This window comes from Bos javanicus, chromosome 3, assembly GCF_032452875.1.
Source record: "Bos javanicus breed banteng chromosome 3, ARS-OSU_banteng_1.0, whole genome shotgun sequence".
Classification (NCBI taxonomy): Eukaryota; Metazoa; Chordata; class Mammalia; order Artiodactyla; family Bovidae; genus Bos; species Bos javanicus.
In genome coordinates this window covers 110,679,850-110,701,248 of record NC_083870.1, presented here as the reverse complement: position 1 = coordinate 110,701,248, position 21,399 = coordinate 110,679,850, and the positions used below count along the sequence as shown (strand labels likewise).

Here is a 21,399-nt window from a genome sequence, read left to right as displayed (position 1 = left end):
GAATGGTATGATGAGAACTTTAGTGAGGAATAATAAATAACCTTACGCCATAACCAGAGTAATTGTTTTCAGAACTTAGATCTCCTTTCTACTATCTCCTTCAGTGTTTTTACTTAGGATAAAGTCCAGCGTCTAAACATGACTAATACTTAGGGTGACAAACTGAGACAGTTTTGAGAGTGAAAGGGAGCATGTTAATGATTACATCGGGATAGTAGGCATAAGCTGCGATGCTTTGGGCTAACTGGAATATGTGGTCACCCTTTCCATAAAGAATGTCCATTGTTTGGCCCATGATTTGTCATCAGCTTTGTCTTACAGTGCTGACTTGCTTTAGTCCCAGAATTCTTACCCACCTAGCCTTTCTGTTGTTTGAATTTTCAGTTTTTTTCCTGCTAAGAACCTTTACATTTGCTGTTCTTCTCTTGAATCTTTTCTTCTATCTTTTCACTTAATTCTTAGTTATCCTTCAGAAATCAAATTATGGAACAGTTTCTGTTTCTTTCTTGACCTCCTCTATAGGTTAGCTAATCATGGAAAGTTAAGATTTATCTAAAACTGAAGATGTGTTAGAAATAGAAACGATAGTTCTTACGATCAGTTGAAGCGGGTGGTGGTTTTAGTAGGTAAGTCATGTCCAACTCTTGCAACCCCATGGACTGTAGCCCGCCAGGCTCCTCTGATCATGGAATTTCCCAGGCAAGAATACTGGAGTGGGTTACCATTTCCTTCTCCAGGTGATCTTCCTGTCTCAGGAATCAAACCTACATCTCCTGCATTGCAGGCAGATTCTTTATGAATGAGCCACCAAGGAAGCCCAATTGAATGGCAGAAAATATTTTGAGAGTTCTTTGAATTCTGGGGTGTTGGGGCTCCTACTGAAATGAAAAAAAGGAATCAGTGGTGAAAAGAGTAAATTTTAGAGAAGAAGACAGTGAAAGACATTTGACAGTTTTCAGTCTCTACTTAATCATTGAAAAATCCAGATTCAACTTCCTGAAAATAGAGCTTTTGGTTTAGTTTTCACTGAATAAGTTTATCATATAAACTCTTAAATTGTTGCAGATATTAAAACCAGTTTGAGAAAGGTGTTTATGGTATTAGGTATTTTAGCAGTTATGTCCAGAGAATTTGCAAAATTGTATGGTGGATTTCCCTCATAGCTCAGTTGGTAAAGAATCTGCATGCAGTGCACGAGTCTGCCTGCAATTCAGGAGATCTGGGTTCGATCCCTGGGTTCGGAAGATCCCCTGAAGAAGGCAGTGGCAACGCACTCCTATGGCATTCTTGCTTGGAGAATCCCATGGACAGAGGAGTCTGGTCGGCTACAGTCCATGGGATTGCAAAGAGTAGGACATGACTGAGCAACTAACACACACATGGTGGATAAAAGAGAGAATTAACATTTTAAAATAAAAATTATTGGTCCAGGATTCAATAAATTTCTGTGGGTTTTTTTTGCCCACACCACACTGTGTGCAGATTTAGTTCCCCAACCAGGGATGGAATCTGGTTCCCTTGCAGTGGAAATGTAGTGTCCTAACCCTGGACTGCCAGGGAATTCCCTCTGTAATTTTTTAAATGTTTTAATTTTTTCCCGCAGGTGGTCATGGGTGGTATTTATCAATTCACAGTATATTGGGATTTTTAGCTCCCTCTAGGGTTAGGGAACTTTAGTGTTCTATTTGGTAAGTAAAAATATACTTTATTCCCAGTGCTTAATTTTTGGAATAAAGAGGGATAAGTCATTTCCCCAGTGCTTTCCTTTAATTTTAAGCAGTGGATACATTTTTACAAACAAATGTTGTAGTGAATCCTAAATTTTAAGATAAGGGAGGATATCTTTTATTAATGTCATCTTATTGCTCCCTGGTGGCTCAGACAGTAAAGAATCTGCCTGTGATATAGGAGATGGGTTCAATCCCTGGGTCAGGATGATACCCTAGAGAAGGGAATGGCTATCCATTCTAGTATTCTTGCCGGTAGAATTCTGTGGTCAGAGGAGCCTGGTGGGAGTTGGACACGATTCAGTGACTAACACTTTCACTGCATATTTATGATTTGCTAATCATATGCTAAATGCTTTTCATTTAATCATGCTAACAATTCTGGGAAGTGTAGGTATCACTATATCTTTATTTTATGGGTAAAGAAATTTGAAAGTAAAAATCCCTTAAAGTTGTAGCATTTATTTTATAAGTTTAAATATGCAACAGTTACATGTTTTGAAAGGGGTAGAACCCATAAGACTATTTTGGTAACTAAAAATGAACTGGTATTTTTTGTCTTAAGTTAATATCCATATTCATTTGTTTATTTTTTTAATATTAGGTTTTGTGGTATTGAGAAAATCCTTGCCTATACAGAATAATTATTACAGATTCTTAAAATCAGCTTGGCTTTTAAGTCCAGTTAAATCTTTTATGAAACTTGAGGATTGAGTAATACATTATTCAAAGCTAAATTACAGTTTATATCTAATTCTTATTTGTAAATATACAGGTTAGACAAGAAGCACCCAGACACATTTAGCAAAACCACCGTATTATAGTCTTACTTGTACATTTGTTGTCACCCCAATGTTAGATTTTAGGCCAAGCAGGTGTTCTGCAGTTCCGATGTAGTCCATATTTGAGAGTAGTGTTAGTGTTAAGTGAGCAGTCACCAACAGATTTGAATTAAAAGATCAAAAAGGCAAACAACCCAATCAAAAAACTAGCAGAAGATCTAAATTAGACATTTCTCCAAAGAATACATGCGGATAGGCAACAGACACATGAAAAGATGCTCAACATCACTATTATGGGTTTTTAAAAAATTTATTTAGTTTTACTTGGAGGATAATTGCTTTACAATGTTGTGTTGGTTTCTGCCATGTATCAGCATGAGTCAGCCATAGGTATAAGACTGTTCCTTCCTTTTTGAACCTCCCTCCTACTTCCCACCCCATCCTACCCAGCTAGGTTGTCACAGAGCACCAAGTTGAGCTCCCTGCATCATACAGATCTGTTTTACATATGATAATATATATGTTTCAATGCTGTTCTCTCAATTCATCCTGCCTTCTTCCCCTGCTGTGTCCACAAGTCTTTTCTCTATGTCTGCTTCTCTATTATTGCCCTGCAGATAGGTTCCTTAGTACCATTTTTCTGTTGTTGTTTAGTAGGTAAGTTTTGTCTGACTCTTCTGTGACCCCATGGACTAGCCCACCAGGCTCCTTTGTCCATTGGATTTTCTAGGCAAGAATACTAGAGTGGGTTGCCATTTCCTTCTCTAAGGGACCATTTTTGTAGATTCCATATATATGTGTTAATAAACGATACTTCTTTTTCTCTTTTTGACTTAATTCACTCTGTATGACAAACTCTAAGTTCATCTACCTCACTAGAACTGACACAAATTTGTTCCTTTTTATGGCTGAGTAATATTCTATTGTATATAACATCACTGCATATTAGAGAAATTAAATCAAAATTATAGTGAAGTGACCTCACACCAGTCAGACCTCACACCAGTCAGAATGGCCTCATGAAAAAGTCTACAAACGGTTCTTTCCCATCTTGCAAGATGGCGGGTGAAAAGGCTGAGAAGCCAGATACTAAGGAGAAAAAACCTGAAGCCAAGAAGGCTGATGCTGGCAACAAGGCTAAAAAGGTGGAAAAGGTGAAGAAAGTTAAGAAGGGGAAGCCCCACTGCAGCCGAAATCCTGTCCTGGTCAGAGGAATTGGCAGATATTCCCGATCAGCCATGTACTCCAGAAAGGCCTTGTACAAGAGAAAGTATTCAGCAGCTAAATCCAAGGTTGAAAAGAAAAAGAAGGTTCGTGTTCTTGCTACTGTCACAAAACCAGTTGGTGGAGACAAGAATGGTGGTACCCGAGTGGTCAAACTTCGCAAAATGCGTAGGTATTACCCTACTGAAGATGTGCCTCGAAAACTGTTGAGTCATGGCAAAAAACCCTTCAGTAAGCATGTGAGGAAGCTGCGTGCCAGCATCACTCCTGGAACCATTCTGATCATCCTCACTGGGCGCCACAGAGGCAAGAGGGTCGTTTTCTTGAAGCAGCTGGTCAGTGGCTTGCTACTTGTGACTGGGCCTCTATCCCCCAATCGAGTTCCTCTGCGTAGAACACACCAGAAATTTGTCATTGCCACCTTCACCAAAATCGATATCAGTGGTGTGAAAATCCCCGAACATCTCACTGACACTTCAAGAAGAAGAAGCTGCGTAAACCCAGACACGAGGAGGGCGAGATCTTCGACACAGAGAGAGAGAAATACGAGATCACAGAGCAGCGCAAGGTTGATCAGAAAGCTGTGGACTCACAAATTCTGCGAAGAATCAAAGCTGTCCCTCAGCTCCAGGGCTACCTCCGCTCCGTGTTTGCTCTCACAAATGGAATTTATCCTCACAAAGTAGTGTTCTGAACTTCTTGCAAAGAACCTAATTAAATAACTTGTCATTTCAAAAAAAGAAAAAGTCTACAAACAATAAATGCCAGAGAGGGGATGGAGAAAAGTGAATCCTTCTACACTGTTGGTGGGAGTGTTCTCCATTTCACTATAGTAAATCAACTATACTCCAAGGTAAAATAAAATTCTGTAAATAAGAAAAACAAAAACAAAATCAAAGTGAGTCAAAAGTAGATTCTCCCTTAATTGAAGCTCTACCATAGTAAGAAGTTCAAATACACAGAGAGGCTAACATTAAAAGGAGATAACCACATAACACTGGAAATTGTACTTGAGGGGCTTCAATGTATTGAAAATATTATTTATTTAATGGATTTGAATATATATTTTGAAAATTTCTGTTTAAAAAATACTGGCATATGCTGACATACCGTTTCCCTAGTTACTCTTGTTTCAGTTGTGCCTTTCAGTTTTTAATATGCAAGACTTCATGGAAATAGTTTTCTTAATGTGTTTTTAGAACAGCTTAATAGAGATGTAGTTCATATGTCATGCAATTCACCCATTTAAAGCATATAATTCAATAGTTGTATTTTCACAGTTGTGCAACCACATCAGTTTTAGATCATTTTCATCACCAGAAAAAGAAAAAGGCAGTGTTGTCCAAAAAATGCATTTTCTTCAGACACTCAAACCCCTTTTCAGTGTAGCCCAGTGCTTTCATTCTTTGGCTTGCAGAGTCATGTCTCCCGTTTCCCTTTTATTCACATAGCTCATTGAGTGGAATGGTAGGTAAAGTGGCCTTTACTGTTTCTTTCCTTTTTCACTGTTTATATAGTTGAATTCAGTTATGTTAAATGTGTTTAATGAATCATCTGCATGATAATTTTTTATTTTTCTTTTTGTTTTCTTTTTGAAATTTTGAGATTTCACCAGGATGTGCCTTCCTGCCCCCCACTTTCTCTTTGGTATTTGGTATACCCATTCAGTCTCAAATATCCATTTATTTAGTTCAGGGAAATTTTCTTCTATTATTTCACCTGTTTATTGTTCTCTTCCTTGGATTTGCCTTTGAGATTTCTTTTATACCTAATTGCTTAATCTTTCATGTTTTCATATAAAATATCTTTCAACTCTAACTTTTTGTTTTGTTTTTTTTGGAAGTTTTTAGAACTCTTGTCAAAAGCTTGCCCAGCAAAATTTTTATTTTCTTGTCTGCTAATATTTTCATATGTCTCCTTTTCATGGCCATCTGGGTTTAGTTTTTGTATCTGTAGCCTCTCACGTATCTCAGCACTTAAAAGTAGAAACTTCTTTTCTGTAAATTGTTTCCTCCTGGAGTGGTTATTCTTTAATTCTTCTTGAACCTTCTCTTTCACATAGTTAATTTCTTTCAGAAATCTGGGATCCTTGATTGTCTTTTTGTTCAATGAATCTTAGATATTATTGATTACTATAGCTAGCTGTTGTGTTTTATTTGTAGTTATGTAGGTAGCTAGGTAGTTCTTTTTCCCTGAAGTTTCCCCTTTGAATGGGGAGACTCACCTGTAGTTTAGTGGGTTTATCATGAAGCAGAGTTGCTTCTCTTCTTGCCTCATGGATGAATAGTAGGTAGGGAGGCAGGAGGTTGGAATGCTCACACTTGCCAAAATGAGGAGGGCTTTAAAGACTAGAAGTGAAAAATGCTAGTTGTGTCTTTATCAGCTTCTGAGTGGAGTTCCCTCTGCTTTAGATTTCCCCTTCTCTGTGTCTGTTTTAAAGGTCTGAAATTACTTTATACTTGGCTCTGTTTCTGTATTGGGCCCTAACATACTCAAAAAGGAATCGTTTCTGTAATTTGACTAACTTTGATTTAAAGAGCAGCAGATTTCTGGCTTTCGCCTGAGAGTAAAACCTATTGATGCGATTGTTCTGTTCAGTTTTGATTAGAAGTTTAACATAGTTCTAATAATAAGTGTTGAAAGTTCTCAGTAAGTGTTGGCTGTGTTTTATTATTATTACAAATGTATATCATCTTTTGTGTTATGTGATAGAAAAGTGATTTGTAGCTTTTCCAAATCACTTTGTTGTATACCTGAAACATTGTAGATCAACTATACTTCAGTTTTTATAAAACCTTAAAAAATAGCTTTTTTAATTGGGAGAGTATGTATATATCTCTTAACTTTTGGTTTGGAAGTTTTGGCCTGAGAACCCTTTTATCCATACTAAATTTTTGTTTTACTCTATTTGGTAGTGTTTTTGTTTCTATTGTTATGAATTTGCATACTTTGGGTGAAGATTACGGCTCTTAAGGGAGGAAGAAGGGATACTAAAAAGTATGAATGAAGAATGATAATAATGTTACTTTTCTTTTTTTGCTTTTTCAGTTTGAGCAGAAAACTGGTGCAGTTTTTGATGAAATTGTAGAGAACTGTAAGTACCATTCTTAAAAAAAACCCAAAACAGTGGTGTCTTAGATAATAAATAAAAGTCTAGAGAAGGCATTTATCTATCACAGTGATTAGTTAGGGCTAATTAGTGTGATGGTCCAACTTGATTTGGTTTAGATCTTTCCACACCATCTTAGTGTTTTAATAAAGTTAATCTGACTTGTAAGAATCTTACTCTTTTCTTTAAATATTCTTGTAGTTATTACTATTGAAATATAGCCATGGTTTGTATATGTGTGGATCATGCTGAACTTATCACTCAAACTTTGTTTACAGGGTCTCTTAATTCTCTCTTCATATTTTTTCCATTGTTACATGATTTTCTTAAAAGAAACTTTGTTTCTTAGATTATAAAAGTAATACATTCAATTTTATAATACAAAAATGAATAAAGCAGAAAATAAAAACCTTTATCTTTACCATTCTCCAAAGAGAATCTGGTTTGAAAGTGTAATATATATCTTTCCAGACTTTTTTCTATGAATGTAAATACATATCTTTATGTGATGGGTGGGAAGAGTGTACTGTTCTTGCATTTTTCATACAACTGCCTGGACATCTTCTGTTAGTGTTTATGGACCCATTTTATCCTTTTTAGTGTGTACTCAGTATTTTATTGTCTCACTGTACTGTAAGTTAACCAGATTCCTCTTTTACATGTGTGATATTATTTTCAACTTTTTACTGTTACAAACAGTGTTAAGTATGCATTTCTGTACACGTTTTTGTCTACTTATTGAAGTGTTTGTGTAGAATAAATTCCAAGAATAGAATTTTTTCTTCCAGTTTTATTGAGATATAATTGGCATGTTTTGACTTATGTACATCATTAAATGATTGCCACAGTAAGTTTAGTGAATCTAAGAATAGAATTGATGAATCATCAAAGGATGTTCATGTACTTGCTTATGGTGGATAAATTTCATCATCTAAAATTCCTAAGGCAAGGGAAATGTGCTTTTCTTTTGTTTTGTTTTCTGTTTACCTTCACTAAAGGGATCTAGTAGTACCTTCCTTCTCTTTGGAATTAGTTTGTTAATATATTTTGAGTGGTAACAGTTCTTTAGATTGCATATTGAAAAGTAACTAGCGTTCCTGATCTTCAGTGGATTTAATTATTAAATGTCCTTTTTATTGCATGCAAGTTTCAAAAATAGACTTTTGCTTGCTTTTCTCAAGAAAAAACATTTAGAAGTGTACTGGGGTATTTCACAGATATCAGGGAGGAGATAAAGAACACATTTCCTCCAGGGAACTCAATGAAACGTGATCATGGGCCTGCTCTCTCTAGTACTGCCAAAAAGCAGTTATGCTCCAGTGACTTTTAGTCTTTTTGTTTATCCATTTTAGATTTTAAGTTCCTAGTAAAAAGATTATAATTGGTCCAGCTGGTGTATCTTTGAACCAGTTGTCTGTGGTCGGGGGAACAGGGTCAAAAAGTAAAACATGCTGTTAGAAGGTATTCCTCAGCCATTGCTTCATGTTCAGCAAGTAATTTTTGATTTCCTGCTTCTGGATATACCTTTGCTCAAGTCTGTATGCCAGAAATAGTAATTAATAGTAATAGTAATTAATCAAATAGCTTTCTAATGATGCTTTTGATTGGATACTTTTTTTGTGAAAGATGTTGCAGTACCAACAGTTTTAAAGCAGAAATCTTAAGGCAGTAAAGTACTAAGCATGCTGCTCCATGTGGCTCTTGACACACAACGTTTGAAATTTGTATTTCTGGTGCAGGTACTCTTTTTTGCTCCAGCCCTGCAAGCATTTTTAGGCTAGGGGTTTGCAAGCAGGGGATTTTAAACCAAATGTTGAATGCAAATGGTGTGGTAAAGATTACCGTTTATCTCCCTCTTTCTGGTAGTTTATAATTAAGGGGCTGTTGAAGGCAGAGAAGTAACTAGCTTGGAAGAGGAGGCTGCTCTGCCTCCATAAGGGAGCTCAGGAACATAGACCTCTACATATAGAGAGAAGGGCAGACCACTATATAGATGGTATTCTGGAAGTTTCTGATTCCAAAGATGGCCGTTTGAGGCCTACCATTTTGTCTTGATGTCCAGAAAAAAAGGAGATTCACTGTATCTCAGGCAGGTGCCTGAAAATGTCTTGTGTAATACCAGACCTAACTGTGTGTTCATTGCCCAAGACCACTAGGATGGGAACTTCAAGTATTTGTTTTATAAATCAAGTTCAGCCCTTCTAGGGTGCAACCTTTCAGCAAACTACAGTCTGCTACTGTAACCCTATCAGTGAGGACTTCGGGAAATTTGGTTTAAACATGAAAATAGTTAAATTGGCGTTCCAAATATATAGTGTTTTCAATGAAAGAGATTTAAAAGAAAAAAAAAATCTTCAATATTTTATGCAAATCAGAAGAGAAAGTAGAGTTGTCCACCTTCTACTTTGTCATTTGTCTGGAGAATTGTACTGTCGATTTTTTAAGGTAACATGTTGGTAGTGGAAATGACTGATGTATAACTCATGTTCCTTTAACCATTGCTTCACATTATTTATGTGCAGTTTGAAAGAAGTTCAAAAATAATTTTTATTGACATATAGTTTATTTACAATCTCAATTTCTGTTATACAGCAAAGTGATTGTGTTATACATTTTTTTAATATTCATTTCCATTTATAGGATATTGAGTATAGTTCCCTGTGTTTATACAGTAGGACCTGGTTGTTGAGAGATTTTTTAAAAAATGCTTTTAGATAACTGCTTCTTTAAATCAAGGACTTCCATCGACTGAATGGCTCTAAGGTAACCACCAGGGAAGAATCCACCTGCCAGTGCAGTTTCAGTCCCTGGATTGGGAGGATCTCCTGGAGAAGGAAGTGGCCACCCACTCTGATATTCTTGCCTAGGAAATCCTGTGGACAAAGGAACCTTGTGGGCTACAGTCCATGGGGTTGCAAAAGAGTCAGGCACGACTTGGCGAGTAAATGATAATAACAAAGATAACCACTTGGTCATTTACCAGTGGTTAATTTTCTTACTGATAGAAAAAGTTCATTGAATGTAACAAACTCGACAACTTCAAGGGAAAAATAAGAGCATTGTTGAATTTTCGTGTGCAGTCTTTGGATTAAAAAACTATTCTTATTGTTTTGATCACTTGCAGTATACTAGTTTATTTGTGAAAAACTTTACATGTATTACTTTTTTAAAATCTTGATCATTATATAACTGGTAGATTAGATTCAACCATGTGTTGATATAACAGAAACACAATAGAAAAACTTATTTATTTATTTATTTTTTATTTTTAAAATTTTATTTTATTTTTAAAATTTACATAATTGTATTAGTTTTGCCAAATATCAAAATGAATCCGCCACCGGTATACATGTGTTCCCCATCCTGAACCCTCCTCCCTCCCCATACCATCCCTCTGGGTCGTCCCAGTGCTCTAGCCCCAAGCATCCAGTATCGTGTATCGAACCTGGGAAAAACTTATTTTCTATGTGAAAAAAGCCTAGATGAAAAAATGCTCTGGTTATCAGGAATACAGGGTGTTCTGGTTTTCTTTATCACTTCCTTAGTGTTTGGCTTCCATTCTCTGATGTTCTGAGATTCCTGCTGTGTCTTCAGCTTGTGATGGGTTAGGGAGGAAGGCAAAAAGGCATACTTCTCAATGGAATCAGCCTCTTAAAGAACTTTCCTAGAAACTCTACATATATACATTGGTTTCCATTTCATTAGCCATCCTGATTTTGAAGAAAACTAGGATTGTCCTTTAGCTGTGCCTGTTGGTCCAGCAGTAAAATTAAGGATCTCTTAATGAAGAGAAAGGGAATTGTTACCAGGTGTGTAATCTCTGCCATAACAACCCTCTGGATGAAGATATTACAGCTGTTTCTGTGTTACCAAGGAGGAAACTAAGGCTTAGAGACATCATTTAAAGTGGTACAACCAGGATTTGAATGCAGGTTTATCTTAACTCCCAAGCTCCTCTAAGCTCCTCTTAAATCTCGTTACCTATTTCTGAACTGCCCCCTGGTTCACTGGAATCACAGGTCTTGAATAGTAATTGTTATTCGGTAGAAATAAAAGAATATTTTGTAAAGTAATTTAGAGATATTTTAATGAGTGTTAACCATGACGAGTTTTTGGTACCGTCTATCAGCAGTAAAGAATCCGCTTGCAATTCAGGAGACACAGGAGACGTGGGTTCGAGACGTGGGTTCAATCCCTGGGTTCGGAAGATTCCCCTGGAGTAGGGTGTGGCAACCCACTCCAGTGTTATTGCATGGAGAATTGCCATGAACAAAGGATCCTGACAGGCTGCAGCCCATAGAGTTGCAGAGAGTCAGGCACAGCTGAAGCAACTGAGCACACAGAGTGTCAACATCAGTTTGTGTTTGAATTATAAAACATCTGTCTTATCAGTGCAGTTCAATTTTTAAAAGAACTAATAAGTTGAGCAGTGTTGTTTTTTTTTTAAACCTCAGAGCTACTTAAAAATTTCTGTTTATATGGCCTATTGCTGAGTATTGTTTTTGTCCTTCCAGCATTTGAAGGAATATCTTCTTTATGAAAATGTTGAAATCAAAACCTAGAGTTGTCTTTAAAGATAAAAACATGGGTATAAAACTGAGATGACTTTAACTTAAAACACCTCACCATTCTTAATAATTTTCTAGTTTATTAAATAAAAACATAGTTTTTTTTGAATTAAGCATTGTATTAAGTTTTTAAACTAATTTTTTCTTTATTTCTATGTTGCTAAAAGGAATATGTATTTGAAAACAAGTTACACTTTTATTTTAAGATTGTTATCTTTAAAACTGAGTGGTGACAGGAAAACTTAGAGACTGAAAGGAAGACATGAGTTGCATATGAATTTTAGTTTATGTTGATAACTAGTATAAAAGATTGGTAGAGTTGAAAGTATAAGACAAATGTTTAAATATAAGATGATTCAAATACAGGGTTCTCATCCATTTTCCAATGAAAAGATCACAACACTTAAGTTTTTAATTTCTACAGTGCATGTTGTCTTAGACATATAGATGAAAATCAGGTGTCTGTTGATCCATGTTAATTCAACTACTTGTTAATTTAAATATATACATCTTTAAACTTCATGTTGCTGCTGCTGCTGCTAAGTCACTTCAGTTGTGTCTGACTCTGTGCAACCCCGTAGATGGCAGCCCACCAGGCTCCTCCGTCCTTGGGATTTTCCAGGCAAGAGTACTGGAGTGGGGTGCCATTGCCTTCTCCAAAACTTCATGTTAAGTAATATTAATTTAGAAAATACTCCTTTTCTCACAGTTATTTTGTGAAAGAATTTTAAGTACCTAACATGCATATTTTAGAAATTTGACTTTGTTAACACTAGTGTCATTTCTTAAATCAGTTAATAGTTTTCTAGAGCCTGCTGTCTAAATTATTTAAGATAAAGCATAGTTTGAATTTGCATTCTTATTACTGATAATGTGCTGCTTAACAGATCACCATAGTGGTTTAAAACGACAGTTTTATTATGCTTGTTGATCTGTGGCTCAGATATTCTGAAACGATACACGTGAGATGTCTTGTTTTTGTTCTGCAATATCTTGGTTCTTGGCTAGGAAGATTTGGAAACTCAGTAGGAGAATCTGGAAGTGTGTTGTGTATCACATTTATCCTTTCATCTGTTGATGGACATTTAATTTGCTTCTATGTCTTAGCTGTTGTAAATAATGCTGCTATGAACATTGGTGTGCATGTATCTTTTCAAATTTGTTTCCTCTTTCCTGGATATGTGTCCAGGAATGGAATTGCTGGATCATATAGTAACTTTTTAGTTTTTTAAGAAAACTTCAGATTGTTTTCTGTGGTGACTGTCTCAGTTTACATTCCCACTAACAGTGTAGGAGGCTTCCTTTTCCTCTACACTCTCTCCAGCATTTATTATTTGTGAACTTGTTGATGATGGCCATTCTGACCAGTGTGAGGTCATTGTAGTTTTGATTTGCATTTTTCTAGTAATTAGCTATGCAGAGCATCTTTTCATGTGCCTGTTGGCCATCTGTATGTCTTTAGAGAAATGTCTGTTTAGGTCTTATGCCCATTTTTTGGAGTGAATTGTTTTTTTGATACTGAGTTGTATGATGTGTTTGCTTATTTTGGAAATTAAGCCTTTGCCAGTCACATTGTTAGCAAATATTTTCTTCCATTCTGTAGGTAGGTTGTCTTTTTTTTTTTTTTTAATGGTTTTCCTTTGCTGTGCAAAAGCTTTTTAAGTTTGGTTAGGTTCCATTTATTCTTGCTTTTACTTCTTTTACCTTGAGAGACTGATCTAAGAAAATTTTATGTCTGAGAATGGTTTGCTTATGTTCTCCTCTAGGAATTTAACGTTTCATGTGTTATCTTTAAGTTTTTAAGTCATTTTGCATCCATTTTGATGTCTGGTGTTCGGGAGTGGTCTAACTTTAGTGATTTATATGACACTGTCCAACTTGCCGAACACCACTTACTAGAAAGACTGTCTTTTCTCCATTGTATATTGCCCCTTTGTTGAGGATTAATTGACTGTAGGAATGTGGTCGTATTTCTGGCCTCTCTGTTTTGTTCTGTTGATCCATATATCTGTTTTTGTGCCAAAACCTTCATGTTTTGATTGCTGTAGGTTTGCAGTATTGTCTGAAGTCTGGGATGTTGTTCCTCTACCTTTGTTCTTCTTCCTCTGAACTGCTTTGGCAATTGTCGGTCTTTGTGATTCTGTGTAAATTTTAGGATCATTTTTTCTTTTAGGATCGTTTGTGGAAAATGTCATGGATAATTTGATAGGGATTGCATTAAATCAATAGATTGTGGTGTATAGTGTGGCCATTTTAGCAATATTAATTCTTCAAATCTGATGTCAATATTTTATAGTTTTCAGCATATGTCGTTTACCTGCTTGGTTAGGTTTATTCCTTTTTTTTTTGGTTTAAACAATTTTAAATGAGATTATTTTTAAACTTTCTGTTTGTGACTTCATTGTTAGTGTAAAGAAATGCAACAGATTTCTATATATTGAACTGTGTCCTATTATCTTGCTGAATTCATTTATTCTAATTGTTTTGTGTGGAGTCTTTAGGGTTTTTTGTATGAATATTGTATCATCTGCATACAGTGACAGTTTTACTTTTTCCCTTCCAATTTGGATATGTCTTCTTGTTCTTGTCTTTGCTGTGGCTAAGATTTCCAGTACTGTGTTGAAGAGAAGTGATGAGGGTGGACATGCTTGCACTGTTGGAGAATTTAGCAGGAAGGCTTTTAGGCTTTCACTGTGGGGTGTTACATTGACTGTGGGTTTGTCATAAATAGCTTTTATTATGTTGAAATACGTTCCCTTTGTACTTGTTTTGGTAAGTTTTTAATGAATGGGTGTTGAATTTTATCGTTTAGAGTTTCTGTTGCCTTATTGGTTTTCAGTTTGGACAGTCTGTCCATTGATGTCAGTGGGGTTTTGAAATCCCCTACTGTTGTTATGTTCCCCTCAGTTTCTTTTTTATGTCTGTTAGTACACTGTTTTATGTGTTTAGGTGCTCTGTATTAATGATCCTTTTGTTATTATATAGTGTCCTTCTTTGTCTGCCTTTACGATGTTTGTTTTAAAATCTTTTTTTTTTAATGTTGCTATCACTTTGTTGTCATTTCCATTTACATGAAATGCAGTTTCCATTCCCTCACTTTCAGTCTGTTCATGTCTTTTGCCCTAAAGTGGGTCTCTTATAGGCAATATGATTGTACATTCTTGTTATCCAATCAGCTATCATGTGTCTTGTGATTGCAGCTTTTACTCCATTGACATTTATAATTGTTATTGATAAATATGTATTTATTGCCATTTTTCTTTGCCTGTCTTTATAGTTTTTAACCACATTTTCATTATTGATCAGTATATTGTTTGGTTTTGCTTATTTATGAATTTTGTATTATTTTTGAATCATTCTATATGTTACCACTTTGTTTTTTCATTATACTTGGTATTTGTCTGTATTCATTGTTTAGCTCTCATTCATTCATCACTGATGTGTAATTCATTATTAACGCCCACCCTAATAAATTTCTGTTTATTCATTTTTAATTGTGGTAAAAATCGCTTCTCGGCCTTTTGGCTAAGATCAAGTGTAGTATCTGTTCTTATCAGTTTAATTGTGGTAAAAAACACATAATGCAGAATTTACCATCTTAATCATTTTTAAGTGTACAGTTTCGTAATATTAAGTACATTCACATTTTTGTGCAACAAATCTCTGAAACTATTTTGTCTTGCAAAACTGAAATTTCTATACCCATTGAACAAAAATACCCTCCCGTCTTAAGGTTTTTACGTGTTGTAACATGTATTAGGGTTTTCTTCTTCTTTTTTTTTTTTTTTTGGTTTTCTTCTTTTTTAAGAATGAGTAATACTCTGTTGTATGGCTAATACCACATTTTGTTTATCTGTTTTATTGATGGGCATTTGGGTTGCTTCTGCCTCTTGGTCTATGTGAGTAATGCTGCAAATACCACCTTTTGATATGCTTGTTGGCCATTTGTGTTCTGGCAGAAATGTGTTTTTCAAGTCCTATGATCATTTTTGATTTTTTATTCTTACTGTTGATTTATGAGTTCTTTATGTATTCTGGGTATTATTCCTTATCAGATGTATGATTTGCAAATACTTTATTCCATTCCATGTGATGCCCTTTTACTCTGTTGATAGTTTCTTTGGATGTGCAGAAGTTTTAAAAATTGTTTGTCCCATTTGTTTATTTTTGCTTTTTCTGCCTGTGCTTTTGGTGTCATATACAAAAATGTATTGCCTCTTCCAATGTAATGAAAGTTTTTCCCTGTGTTTTTTTAGGAGTTTTATACTTTTAGGTCTTCTGTTTAAAATATATCACAATTTCAAAATCTGCTTTACTGTTTATAGACTTCTTGATATTTCTAGTTTTTCCATTGCCAGTCTTTCCTCTATGAACATCCTTGTATGTCTTTGGATTCATTTAAGAAAGTATCATGTGTGGAATTCATGTAAAATCTATTATGGTGAGTCTCTGTCAAAAAACAAACTTAGAATCTTTTGGTTTAGGATAGGAATTGACTAACTGTTTCTCTAAAAGACCAGATAGTTAATATTTTAGATATTTTGCCATCTCTGTTGCAGCATATTCACTTCTGTCTTTTCGGCATGAAAGCAACCATAGACAATACATGAAGAGATTAGTGTTTGTTTCCAGTGAAACTTTATTGGCACTGAATTTTGAATTTAACATTATTTTCATGTGTCTTTTTAGTTTTTTAACTGTTTAAAAATGTGAAAATCATTCTTAGCTCATGGGTTATGTAGATAGGACACAGGTGGCTTTTGGATTTAGCATTCAGACATAATTTACATACCCCTGCTCTAGAGTGCATATGGAAGGTGATTGCTCAGGCATTGGATGTGTACATTCTCAACTTACTAGAACTGCAAAATTTACTGTTTTCATTTGTTTATATTTCTACCATTGTTTAGAGTTTTGGTCACTATGCATCTGGGCAACACTTATTACTAGACTTAAATATTTTGTAATTATAGTAGAAGGAAATGGCAGCCCACTCCAGTGTTCTTGCCTGGAGAATCCCAGGGACGGGGGAGCCTGGTGGGCTGCCGTCTATGGGGTTGCACAGAGTCGGACATGACTGAAGTGACTTAGCATAGCATAGCATAGCATAGCAGGTATAACATGGAATTCATTTTTAAAATATTTATATTTAACTGATTAATAATTTAGTTGAATATTTTTTCATGTTTTTGGCTCTTTCTGGTTCCTCTACTGCAAAATCTGTTGCCCATTTGCTGTTGCACTGCTGACCTTTTCTTAACTGCATTGTAGGAGTTCTCTAAGTATCCTAAAGAAGAAACATGTCAGTTATAAATATTAAAAATGAATTTTCCTAACTCATGACTGACCTAATAAGTCTTTGCATAAGCTGAAATTAATTTTAATATATTTGAATGATAATAAATATTAGAGTCTTTTATGATTTGATTTTTAAAAAATTTTATTTAGATAAACCTTTTCTAGGCTGACATCAGAAGTATATTTCATGTTGTTTCCTAAAATGTTCATTGGTTTTACCTTTAACACATAGCTCTTTGAATTCTTATAGAGTTAAGTGTTTCAACTGTTTTATGGTTTGGGTTAGGGAATTAATTTATTTCTTGCCATAATACTAACAAATTATCTCATTACCAATCATCAAATACTGTTTTCTTCACACAGTTACTTGAAAAGCTATTCTGTAGTGTATACCTATGGGCTTTCCCCCACATTGTCCAGTGGAATTTTTGTTTATTTCTGTGCCATGTTCTTTTAATTAATTTAGCTTTGCAATAAGTCTTGTTTGATAACCTGATAGTTCACATATCCTTGAAAATTTTTCTTCAGGAATGTATCACCTATTCTTGTTACTGTTCATTTTAGAAATACTTTACCAAGTAGCTAACAAAACAAAATTGTAAGAGCAGAATTTTGATGGACTGTTTTTTGAGTCTGTCGATCAACAGACAATTGGCATGTTTATGATATTGACTGACTGTGAACTTTGTGTGTCTTTTTATTTATTTAATTCTTTATTGCCTTTCAATAAAATTTTATAATCTATAAAGATTATCTTGTAAGCTTTTTATTTTATATTTTAGCATTTAAATCTTACTTAATTTGATATTTATTTTTGTATGCAGGATAAGATTGGGGTACAGTTTTTTCAGATGAGTAATTACTTGTGGTAACATATATTAAATAACTTATCTTTTCATCTAAATAGTTGATATTCATCAGTGAACTCAATTGGCACTACTGAGATGTATTTAAGTCATATATATGTGGGAATCTTTTTCTGAATTTCTTTTACATTCTGTTAACATTTACATAGTAATATTTATCATAAACATGTATTTATTGCTATATTATCTTCAGTGATTTCATTAATAGTATGTATTATTATAAAAATATGTTAATACTGTATACTTTTTGGATTTGAGGTATTGGCTTTGCTCTGCTCTGTCAAGCCAGTGTCTTAGTTTTAATCTGTTAAAGCTTTTCTTTAGGCTCTTTACCCACTAAATTTTAATATGATTTATTGAATATCTGAAAATAGTCTTTTGGAATTCTGATTGAAAATACATACATTTATATGTTATTTTTTGGGAGAATCAGTATTTTACTATATTTTTCTGTTTAGAAACAAACTAGATTTTAATACAGATTTTGATTTATGCCATTTACTTAATTTTTAGAGTTGCTTTCAAGTAACTGTATTGTGTTTTTCTTCTATCATTTATTCTTAAATATCTTATTTTTGTTAAGTGTAATAGTTCTCATATTTTATCACTTAGGGATAATTATTGTTGGTTTCAGTCACATTTGCTAAGGCTTTATTACATTAAAAACTCCCCATTTTACAAGGAATGGCCGAAGAATATTTATATATTACTGAACTCAATTTGCTAATATTTCATTAAGGATTTTTTCTGACAGACTTTGTGTACAGCTAGAGTTATATCTTCATTAAATGTTTTATAGAATTCATAGGAAAACCACCTTGGCTTACAGATTTCTTGGTATGAGGTTTTTTGTTTTTGTTTTTAAAGGCATACATTTCCCATTTATTTTAAAATTTTGAGCATAATTGTTTTCCAAAATATTTTTGATGTCTGTTGTAGAACTTCTCACCATGAAACCTCAGTTCCTGACCCTGAAGTGCTACTCTTTTCTGTGAGAATGAATGTGCCTCCAAGGGACCTGGCGCATCATGCACTTTTCACAAGGGTGTGCAAGAACTAATAAATCAGTCCTTATGAGATTGAATATGCATTTGGTATGCACTTTAATTTTCCTAGGTATATAGAATACTCTTTCAACTTTGTCCTTTAATACTAAAGGAAAGAAGAAAACCTATGCATGAGTACTAAAAAATCTGATCTCCAGAAATCAAAACAGTATCAAATAACAGTTGTCCTTCAGAACCAAATATGTGACTGTTAGTTAGTGATTTTTTTTTCTTTCTCATTCTTTCTTTTGAAAGTGAAAGTCACTCAGTTGTGTCTGACCTTTGCGACCTCATGGACTGTAGCCCACCAGGCTCCCCTGTCCGTCGAATTTTCCAGGCAAGGATACTGGAGTGGGTTGCCATTTCCTACTCTGTGCTGTGAGGTTTTAAGTTATGAATTCAAAATTTTCAATAAATACAGGATTATTTATATATTTACTCTTGTGTCAGGTTTGTTATGTTTTCAAGTAGTTTGTTCATTTCACTTAACTGGTCTTTTCCTTTTAGGTTATAATTATTTTAAAAGTGGGAAGGAGGGACTTCCCTGGCAGTCCAGTGATTAAAACTCTGCCTTTCAATGCAGGCAGTGCAGGTTCAATCGCTGCTCAGGGTGCTAGGATCCCACATGCCTAGGGGCCCAAAAACCAAAATATTAACCACATAAAAAATATTGTCCACATAAAAAATATTGTATAACAAATTCAAAAAGACATAAAAAAGCTGGTTCCCATCAATAAACTCTTTCTAAAAAGTAAGGGAAAGGATGGATACTTTGCTGACAAAGGTCTGTCTAGTCAAAATCTATGGTTTTTCCAGTAGTCGTGTATGGATGTGAGAGTTGGACTATAAAGAAAGCTGAGTGCTGAAGAATTGATACTTTTGAACTGTAGTGTTGGAAGAGATTGTTGAGAGTCCATTGGACTGCAAAGAAATCAAATGAGTCAGTCCTAAAGGAAATGTGTCCTAAATATTCATTGGAAGGACTGATGTAGAAGTTGAAGCTCCACTACTTTGGCCACCTGATGTGAAGAACTGACTGACTGAAAAAGACCCTGATGCTGGGAAAGATTGAAGGCGGAAGGAGAAGGGGACAACAGAGAATGAGATGGTTGGATGGCATCCCGAACTCGAGTTTGAGCAGGCCCCTGGAGTTGGTGATGGACAGGGAAGCCTGGCATGCTGCACTCATGGGGTCGCAAAGAGTTGGACACGATTGAACAACTGAACTGAAGGATGGATAGTGGCAACTGTTTATGGTTTTAATTTACATTTCCCTGCAGACTAATGATTTCAAACATTTTTTCAGTGTGTGTATTAGCCTTTCTTAAAATGTTTCCTTTGTAAAGTGTCCCAAGTCTTTGCCCATTTTTTGAATTGTTGGTTTGTTTTTTCTATTATATTATTATAAGGGTTTTTTACATATTCTGGATATGAATCTTTTATTTTATAGATGATTAGATAGAAATAGTTTCATTGAGTTAGACAAAGCTGTGGTCCGTGTGATTAGATTGACTAGTTTTCTGTGATTATGGTTTCAGTGTGTCTGCCCTCTGATGTCCTCTTGCAACACCTACCGTCTTATTTGGGTTTCTTTTACCTTGGACGTGGGGTATCTCTTCACGGCTGCTCCAGCAAAGTGCAGCCGCTGCTCCTTACCTTGGATGAGGGGTATCTCCTCACTGCTACCCCTTCTGACCTTGAACGTGGAGTAGCTCCTCTAGGCCCTCCTGCACCCGTGAAGCCACCGCTCCTTGGACGTGCCCTGCCCTAACTAAGCCATGCCCTGTGGGGCGACCCAACGGGCAGGTCATGGTGGAGAGGTCTGACAGAATGTGGTCCACTGGAGAAGGGAATGGCAAACCACTTCAGTATTCTTGCCTTGAGAACCTCATGAACAGTATGAAAAGGCAAAATGATAGGATACTGAAAGAGGAACTCCCCAGGTTGGTAGGTGCCCAATATGCTACTGGAGATCAGTGGAGAAATAACTCCAGAAAGAACGAAGGGATGGAGCCAAAGCAAAAACAATACCCAGTTGCGGATGTGACTGGTGATAGAAACAAGGTCCGATGCTGTAAAGAGCAATATTGCATAGGAACCTGGAACGTTAGGTCCATGAATCAAGGCAAATTGGAAGTGCGCAAACAAGAGATGGCAAGAGTGAACGTTGACATTCTAGGAATCAGCCAACTAAAATGGACTGGAATGGGTGAATTTAACTCAGATGACCATTATATCTACTACTGCGGGCAGGAATCCCTCAGAAGAAATGGAGTAGCCATCATGGTCAACAAAAGAGTCCGAAATGCAGTACTTGGATGCAGTCTCAAAAATGACAGAATGATGATCTCTGTTCGTTTCCAAGGCAAGCCATTCAATATCACAGTAAGCCAAGTCTATGCCCCAACCAGTAACGCTGAAGAAGCTGAAGTTGAACGGTTCTATGAAGACCTACAAGACCTTTTAGAACTAACACCCAAAAAAGATGTCCTTTTCATTATAGGGGACTGGAATGCAAAAGTAGGAAGTCAAGAAACACCTGGAGTAACAGGCAACTTTGGCCTTGGAGTACAGAATGAAGCAGGGCAAAGGCTGATAGAGTTTTGCCAAGAGAACACACTGGTCATAGCAAACACCCTCTTCCAGTAACACAAGAGAAGACTCTACACATGGACATCCCCAGATGGTCAACACCGAAATCATATTGATTATATTCTTTGCGGCCAAAGATGGAGAAGCTCTATACAGTCAGCAAAAACAGGGGGCTGACTGTGTCTCA

At 35.5% G+C, this 21,399-nt stretch overlaps 1 protein-coding gene and 2 pseudogenes across 7 annotated transcripts in view; all 3 read left to right on the top strand.

Annotated features, from left to right (window-relative positions):
- ZMYM4 (zinc finger MYM-type containing 4) overlaps positions 1 to 21,399 on the top strand; it is a 164,866-nt gene that overhangs the window by 39,756 nt on the left and 103,711 nt on the right. For all 7 annotated transcript variants that reach the window (XM_061412549.1, XM_061412550.1, XM_061412551.1 and 4 more), the window contains one exon: positions 6,782 to 6,827. In XM_061412549.1, the coding sequence (XP_061268533.1) occupies positions 6,782 to 6,827 (46 nt within the window). The remainder of the gene's footprint in view (positions 1 to 6,781; positions 6,828 to 21,399) is intronic.
- LOC133244866 (large ribosomal subunit protein eL6-like) lies at positions 3,529 to 4,455 on the top strand (annotated as a pseudogene).
- Positions 14,916 to 15,074, top strand: LOC133245490 (U2 spliceosomal RNA; annotated as a pseudogene).